This window comes from Otolemur garnettii, unplaced genomic scaffold (genome assembly GCF_000181295.1).
Source record: "Otolemur garnettii isolate 467f Iridium unplaced genomic scaffold, OtoGar3 scaffold00044, whole genome shotgun sequence".
NCBI lineage: Eukaryota > Metazoa > Chordata > Mammalia > Primates > Galagidae > Otolemur > Otolemur garnettii.
Window position 1 is genome coordinate 6,837,165 of NW_003852439.1, and position 13,412 is coordinate 6,850,576.

General features: G+C 56.2%; 2 protein-coding genes across 2 annotated transcripts in view; both read left to right on the forward strand.

Moving 5' to 3' along the window:
• Positions 1-13,412, forward strand: part of WDR90 (WD repeat domain 90) — a 21,787-nt gene that overhangs the window by 3,222 nt on the left and 5,153 nt on the right. The window contains exons 9-33 of the mRNA XM_023513858.1: positions 816-884; positions 1,550-1,660; positions 1,730-1,875; positions 1,950-2,007; positions 3,459-3,577; positions 3,728-3,889; positions 3,986-4,116; positions 4,190-4,306; positions 4,705-4,940; positions 5,027-5,166; positions 5,386-5,516; positions 6,062-6,192; positions 6,587-6,745; positions 6,913-7,041; positions 7,308-7,403; positions 7,677-7,866; positions 8,007-8,154; positions 8,275-8,524; positions 8,920-9,022; positions 9,248-9,369; positions 9,546-9,705; positions 9,804-9,994; positions 10,101-10,269; positions 10,384-10,489; positions 10,801-10,972. Coding sequence (XP_023369626.1) covers positions 816-884; positions 1,550-1,660; positions 1,730-1,875; positions 1,950-2,007; positions 3,459-3,577; positions 3,728-3,889; positions 3,986-4,116; positions 4,190-4,306; positions 4,705-4,940; positions 5,027-5,166; positions 5,386-5,516; positions 6,062-6,192; positions 6,587-6,745; positions 6,913-7,041; positions 7,308-7,403; positions 7,677-7,866; positions 8,007-8,154; positions 8,275-8,524; positions 8,920-9,022; positions 9,248-9,369; positions 9,546-9,705; positions 9,804-9,994; positions 10,101-10,269; positions 10,384-10,489; positions 10,801-10,972 — 3,546 coding nt within the window. The remainder of the gene's footprint in view (positions 1-815; positions 885-1,549; positions 1,661-1,729; positions 1,876-1,949; positions 2,008-3,458; positions 3,578-3,727; positions 3,890-3,985; positions 4,117-4,189; positions 4,307-4,704; positions 4,941-5,026; positions 5,167-5,385; positions 5,517-6,061; positions 6,193-6,586; positions 6,746-6,912; positions 7,042-7,307; positions 7,404-7,676; positions 7,867-8,006; positions 8,155-8,274; positions 8,525-8,919; positions 9,023-9,247; positions 9,370-9,545; positions 9,706-9,803; positions 9,995-10,100; positions 10,270-10,383; positions 10,490-10,800; positions 10,973-13,412) is intronic.
• The window catches only part of RHOT2 (ras homolog family member T2), a 17,326-nt gene continuing 11,991 nt past the window's right edge, over positions 8,078-13,412 (forward strand). Inside the window, exon 1 of the mRNA XM_023513795.1 lies at positions 8,078-8,089. The gene's annotated coding sequence lies outside the window, so the exon portion shown is untranslated. The remainder of the gene's footprint in view (positions 8,090-13,412) is intronic.

The following is a 13,412-nucleotide window of genomic DNA, read 5'->3' on the forward strand; positions in this document are numbered from 1 at the left end:
TTTCTTTTGAGACAGAGCCTCAAGCTATCCCCCTGGGTAGAGTGCTGTGGCTTCACAGCTCACAGCAACCTCCAACTCCTGGGCTCAAGTGAGTCTCCTGCCTCAGCCTCCCAAGTAGCTGGGACCACAGGCGCCCACCACAATGCCCGGCTATTTTTTGGTTGCAGCCGTCGTTGTTTGGCAGGTCCGAGCTGGATTCGAACCCGCCACCTTAGGTGTATGTAGCTGGCGCCTTAGCCACTTGAGCCACAGGCGCCGAGCCCGTGCTAGTCTTAAGCTCCTGGCCTCAACTGATATTCCCGCCCCGACCTCCCAGAGTACTAGGACTACAGGCATGAGCCACTGCACCTGTCCTTGGTGGGAGATCTTAGGCGCAGGTTAGGTAGGACCTGGGGTTTCTGGAAGGTCTGGCTCTGGATCCAAAGTCCCAGCAATTTCCTTTCATAGAGCCTTCAGTGGAAGGTGACTTTCTTTTTTTTTAGAGACAGAGTCTCACTTTATCGCCCTCTGTAGAGTGCTGTTACATCACAGCTCACAGCAACCTCCAACTCCTGGGCTTAGGTAATTCTGTTGCCTCAGCCTCCTGAGTAGCTGGGACTAAGGCGCCCACCACAACACCCAGCTATTTTTTTGTTGCAGTTTAGCCAGGGCTGGGCTTGAACCCGCCACCCTCGGCATATGGGGCTGGCGCCCTACTCACTGAGCCCCACAAGTGCCACCTCTTTGAAGGTGACTTTCTTGAGAGGCAGGACCCAGCCTGGGTGGGGCAGGAGCTGTGCCCTCCCCTAATCTCACCATGAGTTCACTTATTCTAGCACTTCCTCCCGGACCCAATCTTGAGGCTCAAGAGGGTCATCGGTTTTGGGGGCCACAGCACCAAATGGGTAAGGGGCCCTATGACTACTTGTAGGATGGCTCTGGGTAGGTTGTATGAGTGTCAGGCATATACAGTAGGGCAGGGGGAAGGTCCCTCATCCCTGTGAGATGGTGTGTGGATCTCCCAGCTCCTCGAGGGCACTAGGGCTTTCCCCTCAAAGACTTCACTGATTCCCCTTGATCCTCAGAAGCCCTACCCTGCCCACATCTGCCCCTTCTAGGACCACCTGGGCTTCCATGGTCATGGGTATCTCTTCACTTGCCAGAACCCAAGGGGCACTGGGGATAAAGTGTCAGTTAAAATGCTCTGATGCACATACTTTAGAGTTCTGACAAGTGTGGTCCAGCCATGATCTAGAGCATGTGGGGCCAGGTCATGGATATGACCTGTGGGTCCCTGATGGTTGAGGTGGGTGTTCCAGGGAAGGAGGGTGGCCTTTCCCTTTGCTCCCTATAGCCCTCCTGCATATAGGCTCTGAGTTTTTGGGGGCTGTTTGGTCTTTTTTACTCAAACCCTGGGGTTTCTTGCCTTGGAGGCAAGGCTTAGGGGACATGTGTGCATGTAGGTCAGCTGTTCTTTTGTCTCCCTGGGGTTGGGAGAGTGACACTGAAACCAGGCTGCCAGGAGGGGCTGGGGCACCATTGCTGACCTTAGCCCTTGCCCCTGTGACAGGTTCTGTGGACCAAGGATGGGGCAGCTGTCATCTACCCCTGCCATGCGGTCATCATCACCCTGTGCATTGACACAGGGGAACAGCGCTTCTTCCTTGGCCACACGGACAAGGTTGGTGTTGCCTGCCCCAGGGGTGCATCTTCAGGCTGCTGCACGCTTCCTCGGCCTCCTCCTCTTCAGGTCTCTGCCTTGGCACTGGATGGGAACAACTCACTGTTGGCCTCAGCACAGGCACAGCCCCCTTGCATGATGCGGCTCTGGGACTTCCAGACTCGGGTGTGCCTGTCCCTTTTCCGGAGCCCGATGCACATTGTCATCGCACTCAGGTGGGCACAGGGTCTCCATGCTGGGGGTGAGGGTACAGTCCAAGCAATGCTAACTGCCTCTTCTGCATCCACAGCTTCTCTGACTGCGGGTCCCTTCTCTGTGGTGTTGGCAAGGACCGCCATGGGAGGACGGTAACAGGGCCCTGGCCTGGGGTTGAGCAGCCCTGTTGCAGTGTGCAGGGAACATCAATCAGAGTCTTCCTCAAAGTTCCTCTAACGCAGCAGTTCTCAATCTTTGGGGGTTGAATGACCCTTTCACAAGGGTCGCCTAAATACATCTTGCATATTAGATATATATATTACGATTCATAACAGTAGCAAAATTACAGTTACGAAGTAATAATGAAAATAATTTTATGGTTGTGGGTCACCACAACATGAGGAACTGTATTAAAGGGTTGTGGCATTAAGAAGGTTGAGAACCACTGCTCTAATGCCTTTGGGAGTTTTGTTTATCAAGATACATGAGGCAGGCATGGTGGCTCATGCCTGTAATCCTAGCACTCTGGGAGGCTGAGGCAGGTGGATTGCCTGAGCTCACGGGTTTGAGACCAGCCTCAGCAAGAGCGAGACCCTTGTCTCTAAAAAAATAGCCGGGCGTTGTGGTGGGCACTTGTAGTCCCAGCTACTTGGGAGGCTGAGGCAAGAGAATCACTTTAGTTCAAGAGTTTGAGGTTGCTGTGAGCTATGAGGCCACGATGGCACTCTACTAGGGGTGACAAAGTGATATTCTGTCTCAAAAAAAAAAAAAAAGGTACATGGGTCATGCCAGCCCTGTGTGCCCTGGGCTCTGCACTCTGGGGCCTTTGTGCCAGCCACCACCCCATGTAAAAGATGCTGCAGTGCGTTCACAGCTTACACTTCAGCTTTGCATCCCTATGCAGCAGGCATTGCTTTCAATTGGCATTTAAGTGATTTGCCTTGTTCTCTCTGGTGGTATATTGAGCAGTAAGATGGGGCATCTTAACATGTCCACACCTCTGAAGTTGACCCCTGCATGGGACTTGGTGTCTGGGAAGTGCTGAAGTGTCAAAGTGTTTCATCCCAGGAATACCTCTCGTTTTTTACCTGGCCTTCTACTTGTGGGTCGGTTTTTGCTTTTGTCTCTGCTGGTGGGGCTGCAGCGCCAGGTTTGCTTATTGGTGTGGAAGTCCCAAAGCTGCCACAGCTTGGGGCACATAGCTGGGGGGGAGCAGTTTCCTTCCACCCTAAGCAGCCGAAGTGCTCAGAGACTGATTTCTGTATGAGACAAGAGCCCCTGCCTGTTGATACAGTTGGGGTATAGGCAAGGCAGGAAGGCACTCAGGGCTGTGCATAGAGCTTAGTGCAGTCTTTTTTTTTCTGTTGCCCTCTGTAGAGGGCTGTGGCATCACAGCTCATAGCAATCTCCAGCTCTTGGGCTTAGGTGATTCTCTTGCTTCAGCCTCCCAAGTAGCTAGGACTATAGGTGCCTGCCACATGCCCGGCTACTTTTTGTTGCAGTTTGGCCGGGGCCGGTCTCAAACCCACCACCCTTGTTATATGGGGCCAGGGTCCTACTCACTGAGCCACAGGCACCGCCCCTCAGTGCAGTCTTGTTGCAGGTGGTAGTGGCGTGGGGCACAGGCCCAGTGCGCCTTGGTGGTGAGGTGGTCATTCTCGCGAAAGTGCACACCGACTTTGATGTCCAGGCTTTCCGGGTTGCCTTTTTTGATGGAACCAGGTACTGTGGCATGGCCAGCTATCCACAGCAAGGCAGGATCTGGATCTGGGGCCCCTTTCCTCCCTCATCACAGCCTTGGTCCGTGCATGTCTGGTTTTCTTGTGGGATCGAGGGCCCTAGGTGGCCTCACTGCCCCATATCTCCTCATAGGATGGCGTCATGTGGGCAGGGCAGCGTGCGGCTGTGGCGGCTACATGGTGGGGTCCTGCGATCCTGCCCTGTGGACCTTGGGGAGCACCGTGCACTACCGTTCACTGACCTTGCCTTTGAGCAGGCCCAGGACAGCTGTCAGGAAACCTCATCCGGGACACTGTGAGTCCCACCCTGCTCCATGCTTAAACCATCCTGGGCCCCACCTCTGCTCCCCCTCCCTAGGCCCCTACCTCACCTGTGGCCTCCTTGGGATAGCTATGTATGCAGCCGCAGCGGCCACATCCTAGAGATTGACCACCGACGCATGGCTGTTCAGCATGCCCGCTGCCTGCTACCCACACAGGCCCCCAGTAGCCCCCACCTACAGAAGCAGACCTTCGGTGCAGGTAGCAGGGCACTCACTGTGTGGGGGAGGTGGAGTTGATGCTGAGGTGAGGCACTGACACTCCTGGCCCCCAGGTCCCGGTGTCACCATCAGCAGCCTCAGCATCTCCCCAGCCATGTGTGCTGTGGGCTCTGAGGATGGCCGCCTGCGGCTCTGGCCCCTGGACTTCTCTTCAGTGCTCCTGGAAGCGGGTGAGGCCTCAGCATCCACTCCCAGCCTGAGGGGGAAGTATTCCCTGGGAGGTTCCTGTAGTGTTGCAGGGGGACGGCCAGGTTCTTAAGGCCTCCACTGCTGGTATCATTGTCCCTGGGCTAGAGAGGGTGTCACCAGGCCACCAATGCCAGACCTGCCTGTGGCCAGCTTTGCAGAAGGGCCTGGGGTGGGTGATGGGTGAAGCTCCCTCATTGCCCTGGGCCCCACCTGGTGTTCTCCGGGGGCCTCTTCTCCCAGCCTGGTCTCTTGAATCAAGAGGAGCCTGGGCTCTTGAAGCAAGAAATGGATTTGTCTATGTCTTGGGGACCCGAACACCTGAGCAGCAGTGAGCTGCCCTGGGGTGAGCTCCTGTGCTGCTGACCCTCCCTCCCTACAGAGCACGAAGGCCCCATCAGCTCAGTGTGTATCAGCCCTAATGGGCTACGCGTGCTGTCCACCACTTCCACGGGCCACTTGGGCTTCCTGGACATCCCATCCCAGGAGTACAGTGTGCTGGCTCGCTCCCACACAGCCTCCGTGCTGGCTTTCTCCATGGACCAAACCCAGGGGCAGCTGGCCACTGTGTCCCAGGACCACACTGTCCGCATCTGGGACCTAGCCACCCTTCAGCAGGTGGGGTGTGGTGGGGCAGGGAGGGCCTTCAACCTCTTGGGCTCTCATGGCTCCTGCCCACTCCTCACTAGCCTTGTGCCCTGCAGCTGTATGACTTCACATCACTTGATGATGCCCCACGTGCTATAACCTTCCACCCTATACGGCCGGCCTTCTTCTGTGGCTTTAGCAGTGGGGCTGTGCGCTCCTTCAGCCTGGAGGCCACTGAAGTTATGGTGGAACACATGTGCGTACACTGCCAGCCACCAACTCTTTGGAGTCCTTGGCTATACAATGACCCCACAGTGGAAGCTGGGGGGATTCAGCTGGGCAAGGGAGGGTCACCTACAGAAAGGCCAGTGCTGCCCAAAGGTCAGGCCAGGAGGGCTGGTGGCAGCATGGCTGATCCCATGTCCTGGCTGGGCTCCCAGGGCTGAAGTCAGTGGGCATCCTGTATCTGCTGCAGGTGTCCCCAAGGAGCCATCACTGGCCTGGCTGTCACTCCTGATGGTACCCACCTATTCAGCTCCTGTTCTCGGGGCAACCTGGCCCAGTATAACTGTTCCGGGCCCCAGTGCTGCATCCTCCGTGTGGCAGGTCAGGCCCCTTTTGCCACTCAGGCTGGTCACAAAAGGCTGGGGTGGCCCTGGGTCTGTGATTGGCCAATGCCCAGACACTTAGGGCTTTGATCTCTGTCCACTTGCTGGGTCCTGAGTGGGGCTGTGCAGCTGCCTTTAGTAGCCTTGTCCAGACCCTGGTTTAGAGTTTACCTGCCCTCAAAGCCAGAGGCCAGCTCAGCTCTGTGCCGTGGAGGCGGTGACAGACAGCCTGACCAGAAGGGCAGCAGGTAGGGGTCAGGTCCAGTTATGGTCAGCTGCTCTCTCTCTGGCCACTGTAACTTGGAGTAGCCAGCAGTCACTAGGTCGGTCATTCTTGCCCTCAAATACTTACAGCCTCTGTGCTGCTGACTGATGCTCACTGGTGCCTGGCACTCTCATGCCCATACCATGTGGGTACAGCCATAGGATCTGCTTCCCTGGGCTGGTGTTTCCTGAAGGGGCAGGTTGGGTAATGCCTGGTTGGCAACCTGTGTGCTGCAGACCCTCTTCTACCCCACTGACCCCTGCCCTGTGCTGCCACAGCCAGCATGGTGTGCCCAGATGCCCACCCGAGCCCCAACATCCTGGCAGTCAGCAGGGACAGCCACCTGCTGGCCTTTGTGGGTCCTTCCAAGAGCACAGTGACTATTGTGGACTCAGCCTCCCTGGATGAGGTGAGTCAGGGAACCTCCTGGGGCTAGTGTAATGAACCTTGCCAAGCTGGGCAGTGGAACCAGGTCTGGATACCCCACTTGGCTGCCGCATAGCTCCTTGTGAGCAGAGACCCTTTTTGGCTTGGTATGGAGTGTGAGGGGCTGGGGATAGGTAGGAGGCTGTGATCACTCAAGAGCAGGACCTAGGTATTGCTGCACCTCATGATCACAGAAAGCACCCCAGCAAAGTGGGATGCTGAGAGCCTGGCTCCCCTAGGGGAGGGCAGGATCCTAGATGGGGCAGGTGGCACCCAGGTATCAAGTGGGTGACCCTGAGGCCTTCTCCCTCCTGAGCCTGGCTCTGGGTGGCACCACGTCTGCCTTGAGGTCCAGACCATTTGCTGTTCTCCCCTAGCTGCTGCGGGTCGACATCAGCACCCTGGACCAAGCCAGTAGCTGTCTAGACTCCGCTGTGGCTGTCTGCTTTAGCCCTGCTGTCCTGGGCCACCTGCTGGTGTCCACAACGTCCAAAGTCATGGTACTGGATGCCACATCAGGCCACATTATCCGGGAGGTAAGCCTAGGTTGCAGCCAGTGGCCTGCCCTCTTTCCTCCTGCCTCAGCCTGTGATCTGTGCCTGCAGCTCCTCCAGCCTAGAGGGTCTGGGGGTGGGCGTTGCCACACTCAGTGAGAGAGGGGAGCCTCTGAGAGGCAGCTTTGTCCAAGAGCTCTCTGTTACAGCTGTGCACTGTCCACCCTGCGGCCTGTCCCTCCCTGGCCCTCAGTGAGGATGCCCACTTCTTGCTGATGGCCACTGGCCGAGCTGTCACGCTTTGGGACTACTCAACACAGGCCAGTCCAGGCTCGCAGGTGTGTGCTATGGGCGGACAGGTGGCTGCCTCAGGTGGTGGGAAGATCCCTGGAGGTCCAGGCAGAGTGAAGCCATGTTGCTTGGGTGACAGGGAGTGCGAGGGGATGGGAGGGTGGAGGATGACCCCCCATCCCTCTGCCTGCTGGGAGGCCTCTCGCTTAGTTCCTGGGGCCAATGGTCTGGGGCTCACATCAGACCCAGGTACAGCCCAGCAGTGTCAATAGCCACACCTCAGGCTCCTGTGTATGACATCCACTGCCCGCAGGTGTACATCGGCCACTCAGAGCCTGTGCAGGCTGTGGCCTTCACCTCTGACCAGCAGCATGTCCTCAGCGTGGGGGATGCCATCTTCCTTTGGGACGTTCTGGCCATCCCTAAGAGGCAAGTGTCCATCTGTACTGTGTCTGCCCAGGCCTCCTTCTGGGCCCTCCTGATGGTCTCTCCTTGCCCCTCTAGTGACCAGAGATTGTCCAGGGCAACCCAAGCCCATGGTGAGTGGCATGTGTTTAGCTGGAGAGGTTGGGTGTGGACACCAGCAGGCTATGCACTGAACCCTGGGCTGGCCCTGTGGCCACTGTGGGCAGCATGGCACGGCTGCCTTTTCAGGGGTGGGGGGCTGGTTACCACCGCAGAGGCTGTGATACCCCGACAAACTCTGCCAACCTCACCCCTGAGCGTGGCTCTGGCATCCCCAGGCCCAGGTGTAGGACAGCTGGATGATGCAGTGTCTGGGGCCAGTGGGCTCCCTCGCCTGCAGGTGCCCGTGCCATCTCAGGCCTCACCACTGAGGCTCATCCATGCTGGGCCCCTCGAGGGTGGTGATGGTGAGTGGCAGGGATCTGGGAGGCTTTGGGGCATATGCCTGTTTGTGTCTGGCCTTGGGATGTGGGTGCCATTGCCTCCCACTGGGAAGGTGTATGTGGGATCAGGGAGTTGGTATCCTTTTCTCTCCCACTGCCCCTAGGTACCCTGTCCGCATCAGATGAAGAAGAACCCTGTGAGAAGAGCCACAGCCCAGAGGGGCTTCGCCAGGCCCCAGGTCCACTGGTGCTAGAGGAGAAGGAAAGCGGGGCTAGAGACGGGGCCTGGGGTGCTGCAGGGGGCTCCTGGGGGCTCGCTATGCTCACCTGTCTCTGTGGCTGGCCTACTGAACAGTGGAAGGCAGGGAGGGACAGAGGTGGCATCCCAGTGAAGGGACCAGGGCTCCTGTGACAGCTGGGATATCCCCCCAGGGGGGAGGCGAGGCCATCTCCAGGGTTTATAGGACATGGCTTATCTGTGCATAGTTCTTGCTGCCCAGCACAGTGGAGGGACTTTGTGTATAGTGGGGCATCTCTGAAGGGTTACCAGGTGGTTCCATGTCATGTGGCTTCTTTCTCCTTCCTGCCAGGTGCCGAAAGCACCAGGAACAGGGGGGCCCAGCCCTGCACCCACCTGTATTCCTACAAGCACTTTTTTGCACGCCACAGGACACTGGCCAAGGTCAGTGATGGCCCCTACTCTGTGAAGCAGGGTGGTTTCCAGTCACCATATTCTGCTCAAGGGGCCCTCTCAGGGTTCCCCAGGATCTCCTCAGAGCTGGTCTTGGTCTGCAAAGCATATAGTGCTCTCGGCCTTGGGATCCTATCACCTAAGGTGCACCCCTTTCCTTGCACCCACACTCCTGTCATCCTATACTGCTGACCTGCCTCACTTCACCTCACCTGGCAGTTGCCCTTCCCAAGATCCCCCAGCCTTTGCCCCTCCTTGGCGCTAGGCTCCCACCCTGGCTTCCCAGTCCATCCCCCAGCTGGCCCAGGTATGCCCTGAAACAGCCTCCCACAGACAGTCTCAGGCTACCAGGCTAGGCACCAGCACCCAGGTCTGCTTTCTTGCAGAGTGTTGCCTTTTCTCCTGCCAGCGACCAGCAGCTGCACCTGAAGGCTGTCCTGGGCTATAGCGGAAGTGGGCGGGCCAACATGGTCTGGAGGCCGGACACAGGTGGGAATCCAGCCAAGCAGCAGCAGGATGGGGCCCACTGTGTGCCCCAAGCTATGACCAGGGGGACAAGTGAGCTGCAGCCATCAGTTTGGGGTGCCACGTTCTCCCATTGACACATTCTGGTGGTCTAGCTTGTGTCCCTTGTGAGCCCCTGTGGCTGCTAGATGACCCCTCAGGACCCTTGTCTGTTGGCACAGCCTCCAGACACTGCCTCCTTGCCTGCAGGCTTCTTTGCCTACACATGCGGCTGCCTGGTGGTGGTAGAGGACCTGCACTCTGGCGCCCAGCAGCACTGGTTCGGCCACCCCGAGGAGATCTCCACACTGGCCCTCAGCCACAATACCCAGGTGCCCACCATGGGTCACCCTACTTCACACCCAGGTCACTGCATGGTGGAACCCAGCTCCTGGGTCACTATCTTGAAATAGCAGGAGCAACTCAGTCTTGGCTTCCCCTCTATACAACTAGGGTGGACCCAGCTGGCTGTTCCTGCCCTCTGACCACCTGCCTTCCTACCTACTAGGTCCTGGCTTCTGCCTCCGGCCGCAGCTCCATAGCCACCCACTGTCAGATCCGTATCTGGGACGTGTCTGAGGGCCTCTGTCATCATCTCATCTCTCACCATGACACGAATGTGCAGGCCGTGGCCTTCTCATCTGACGACAGGCTCCTTGTCACACTGGGTCAGCTGGTATTGGGACAGTGGTGGATGGGAGTGTCCCTAGGACCCCAGGGAGGCTGGACTTGTGTCCTTGACATGGCTGTCCATGGGACTCCCCAGGTGACTATGGCGACCGCACCCTTGCCCTTTGGAGCACAACCACCTATCACCTCTTGTCCTCCACCCGCCTCCCAGAACCAGTGCATGGTGTAGCTTTCAACCCCTGGGAGGCTGACGAGCTCGTGTGTGTGGGCCAGCATGCTGTCACTTTCTGGCTCTTACAGCAGCACGGGGCAGACATCAATCTCCAGGTGCCTGCCTGCTAGATGACACACTCAACGTTTGGAGCTGGTTTTGGTGGTAGAGTCTGGGCTTCCAGAACATCACTGACCCATAGCCACCCTTCCACCTTGCCAGGTGCGCCAAGAATCAGTCCCTGAGGCAGTAGGGGCAGATGAGCTGACCTCACTCTGCTATGGGCCCCTGCCCTTGCTCTACTGCGGTTCCAGCTCTGGCCAGGTCTGTGTCTGGGACACACGTGCAGGCCACTGCTTCCTGGCCTGGGAGGCGGATGACAGCGAGATTGGTGGGTGCCTAGCTGAGGCCCTGTGGCCCCTTGATGGCTCAGGACCGTTGTCTCAGCTGGGACAGCGGCCCAGGGTATCTGGGGAAGGCAGCTCACTCCCTGTCCTGCCTCCAGGTATGCTTCTGTGCTCGGGCTCCAGGCTTGTCAGTGGCAGCAGTGCAGGGCGACTACGCCTATGGGCCGTGGGGACCTTGCCAGAGCTAAGACACAAGGGCGCCAGGTGGGCTGCCCCAGGGGCCCTGCTCTGCTCCCTGTGTGGCTAAGTTGTAAGCGGGTGCTGGTGTCCCTGCCTGGGGCCTATAAGTCAGCCCTCTTCCTAAGTAGCCCTGACTCTAGGCAGGGGCTGTTGTCCCCAGCTGGCCCCTCTGTAGGGATGTGGTTGGGCATGGTTTGGGCCCTACAGACTGCAGTACCTGGACAAGGGCAGGCTCAGAAGCCTATCAGCCTTTGGTACCTCTCCCCAAGAGAGCACAGCCAGGTCCTATGACCTGCCTGAAGACCCGCCATCCTCTCCTCTGCTCCACCCTTCAGGTCCTGTTCTGTGTTCATGGAATGTGAGCTCAGCCTGGATGGTGCTATTGTGAGCGCCAGTTTTGATGACAGCATGGAGATGGGCGTGGTGGGCACTATGGCTAGCACACTGTGGTATGTCAGCTGGGTCGAGGGTACCAGCACTCGCCTTGTTAGCGGCCATTGGAGCAAGGTAAGGCCTCTAGGCTTATATGAAGACATCTGAGGGGTTTCCAGCCTGGACAGAGGAAGGGTGTGGCGGCTCCTGTGGCTCCAAGGAGGAGGGCGCCAGCCCCATATGCCAGAGGTGGCGGGTTCAAACCCAGCCCAGGCCAAAAACTGCAAAAACAAAACAAAACAGAGGAAGGGTGCGGGAGGTACACCTGGCACCTTCCCCATGGGTCAGCTCCATCCTTGCCCACCCAAGTTATCTTGTGTCAAGTTGTCACAGTGGCTCTCAAGTAACTGTTTCAAGGGTTCTAAGGATGGGGACTCCTGAGTGCATGTAGATCCCTTCATTTCCTATGATTTGGTATGGTGTCCTGCTAGTGTCCCCACTAATTCATTCTTTTTCTTCCCCACTAATTTGCTTATTGAAGAAACCATATCATGTGTCTTAGCACCTCTGTAGATTGGCCTTGCTTCCATGGTCGTATATGTTCAGGGCTGATCTGATCTGGGTCAGGTTCTGGTCAGGTCCGGGCCAGTCCTGCTGGGCCCTGGTGGTAGAGCTGTGTCTCCCTAGAGCAGTTAAGCTGCTGGCCACTGAGTGACCACTCACCCAGACCATGGCTCAGTGGAGTTGCAGAGAGTCTAATCCCATCATTCCTCTCTTACTGACCAGCCTGGGGCCTGAGGAGACACAGTCTCATCAGCTCTGGGTTTCCAAGGCAGAGATGGTCAGAGCAGAGGACCCCAGGTTTCCAGGTATCAGGCAGTTCCTTTTTTTTTAATTTGAAAGAGTCTTACTTTGTCACCCCCAGGCTAGAATCCTGTGGCATCGTATTTCACAGCAACCTTAAGCAATGGGCTCAAACAATCCTCCTGTCTCAGCCTCCCGAGTATCTGGGACTATAGGCCCCTACAAGGACGCCTGCCATTGAGTTTTACCTTTTTTTTTTTGCAGTTTGTGGCTGGGACTGGGTTTGAACCCGCCACCTCCAGTATATGTATTCCTTTGAGCCACAGGCACCACCTGAGTTTTACTTTTTGATTGTCTTTTAAGAACTCATGGCTGTGCACACATCTGGATTTCACCTCATTGTGGTTTATTGTTTCTTTTGCTGCTCACAGAATCCTGGCTTCAGTGGGAGGCTGAGTTGACTCCTTTTTTTTAGAAATCTGGCTCAGCACCCATAGCTCAGTGGTTCGGGCCCTGGCCACTTACATGGAGTCAGGCTGGTTCGAACCCAGCCTGGGTCTGCTAAACAACAATGACAACGGCAACAAAAAAACAGCTGGGCATTGTGGCAGGCACCTGTAGTCCCAGCTACTTGGGAGGCTGAGGCAAGAGAATCACTTGAGCCCAAGAGTTTGAGGTTGCTGTGAGCTGTGATGCTACGGCACTCTACCAAGGGCGACATAGTAAGGCTCTGTCTCAAAAAAAAAAAAAAAGAAGAAAAGAAAGAAATTTATATTCGTTTATTTGAAGGTAATGCTAGTCATCAAAGAAATTTGAGGTAAATGAAGTTTTTTGTTTTTTGTTTTTTTGCAGTTTTTGGTTGTGGCCAGGTTTGAACCCAGCACCTCCAATATATGGGGCTGGCACCCTTCTCCTTTGGGCCATAGGCGCCACCCTTTTTTTTTGAGACAGAGTCTCAAGCTGTCACCCTGGGTAGAGTGCTGGGGCATCACAGCTCACAGCAACCTCCAACTCTTGGGCTTAAGTGATCTCTTGCCTCAGGCTGCCAAGTAGCTGGGACGATGGGAGCCTGCCACAATACACAGCTATTTTTTGGTTGTAGTTGCCATTGTTGTTTGGCAGGCTTGGGCTAGATTCGAACCCTCCAGCTCTTGTGTATGTGGCTGGTACCCTAGCCACTTGAGCTACAGGTGCTGAGCCTAGGGTTATTTTTAAAATTTTTTTTTGCTAGTAGACCTTTTTTTATGCAGTAGACTTATTGAGATATAATTCACAAGCCATACATTTTGTCCATTTGACATCTAGTATATTCAACAGTACTGAACAGCTGTCACCACAATCAATTCTGGTGCATTTTCATTATCCCAAAAGGAAATCCTGTATGTATTAAGTATCACTCCCTGTATGCCCCTTTCCCTTGCTCCCAGCAATCACTAATTCACTTTTTGTTTAGATTTTACCCTCCCTGGACATCCCACATGGGACTCATTTACCTCTTCTCACTGAGCATCTAGTTTCTTTCTTTTTTTTTTTTTTTTTTGAGACAGAGCCTCAAGCTATCCCCCCGGGTAGAGTGCCATGGCATCATGCTCACAGCAACCTCCAACTCCTGGGCTCAAGCGAATCTCTTGCCTCAGCCTCCCAAGTAGCTGGGACTACAGGCGCCTGCCACAACACCCGGCCATTTTTTGGTTGCAGCCATCATTGTTGTTTGGTGGGCCCGGGCTGGGGATTCGAACCTGCCACCTTAGGTGTATGTGGCTGGCGCCTT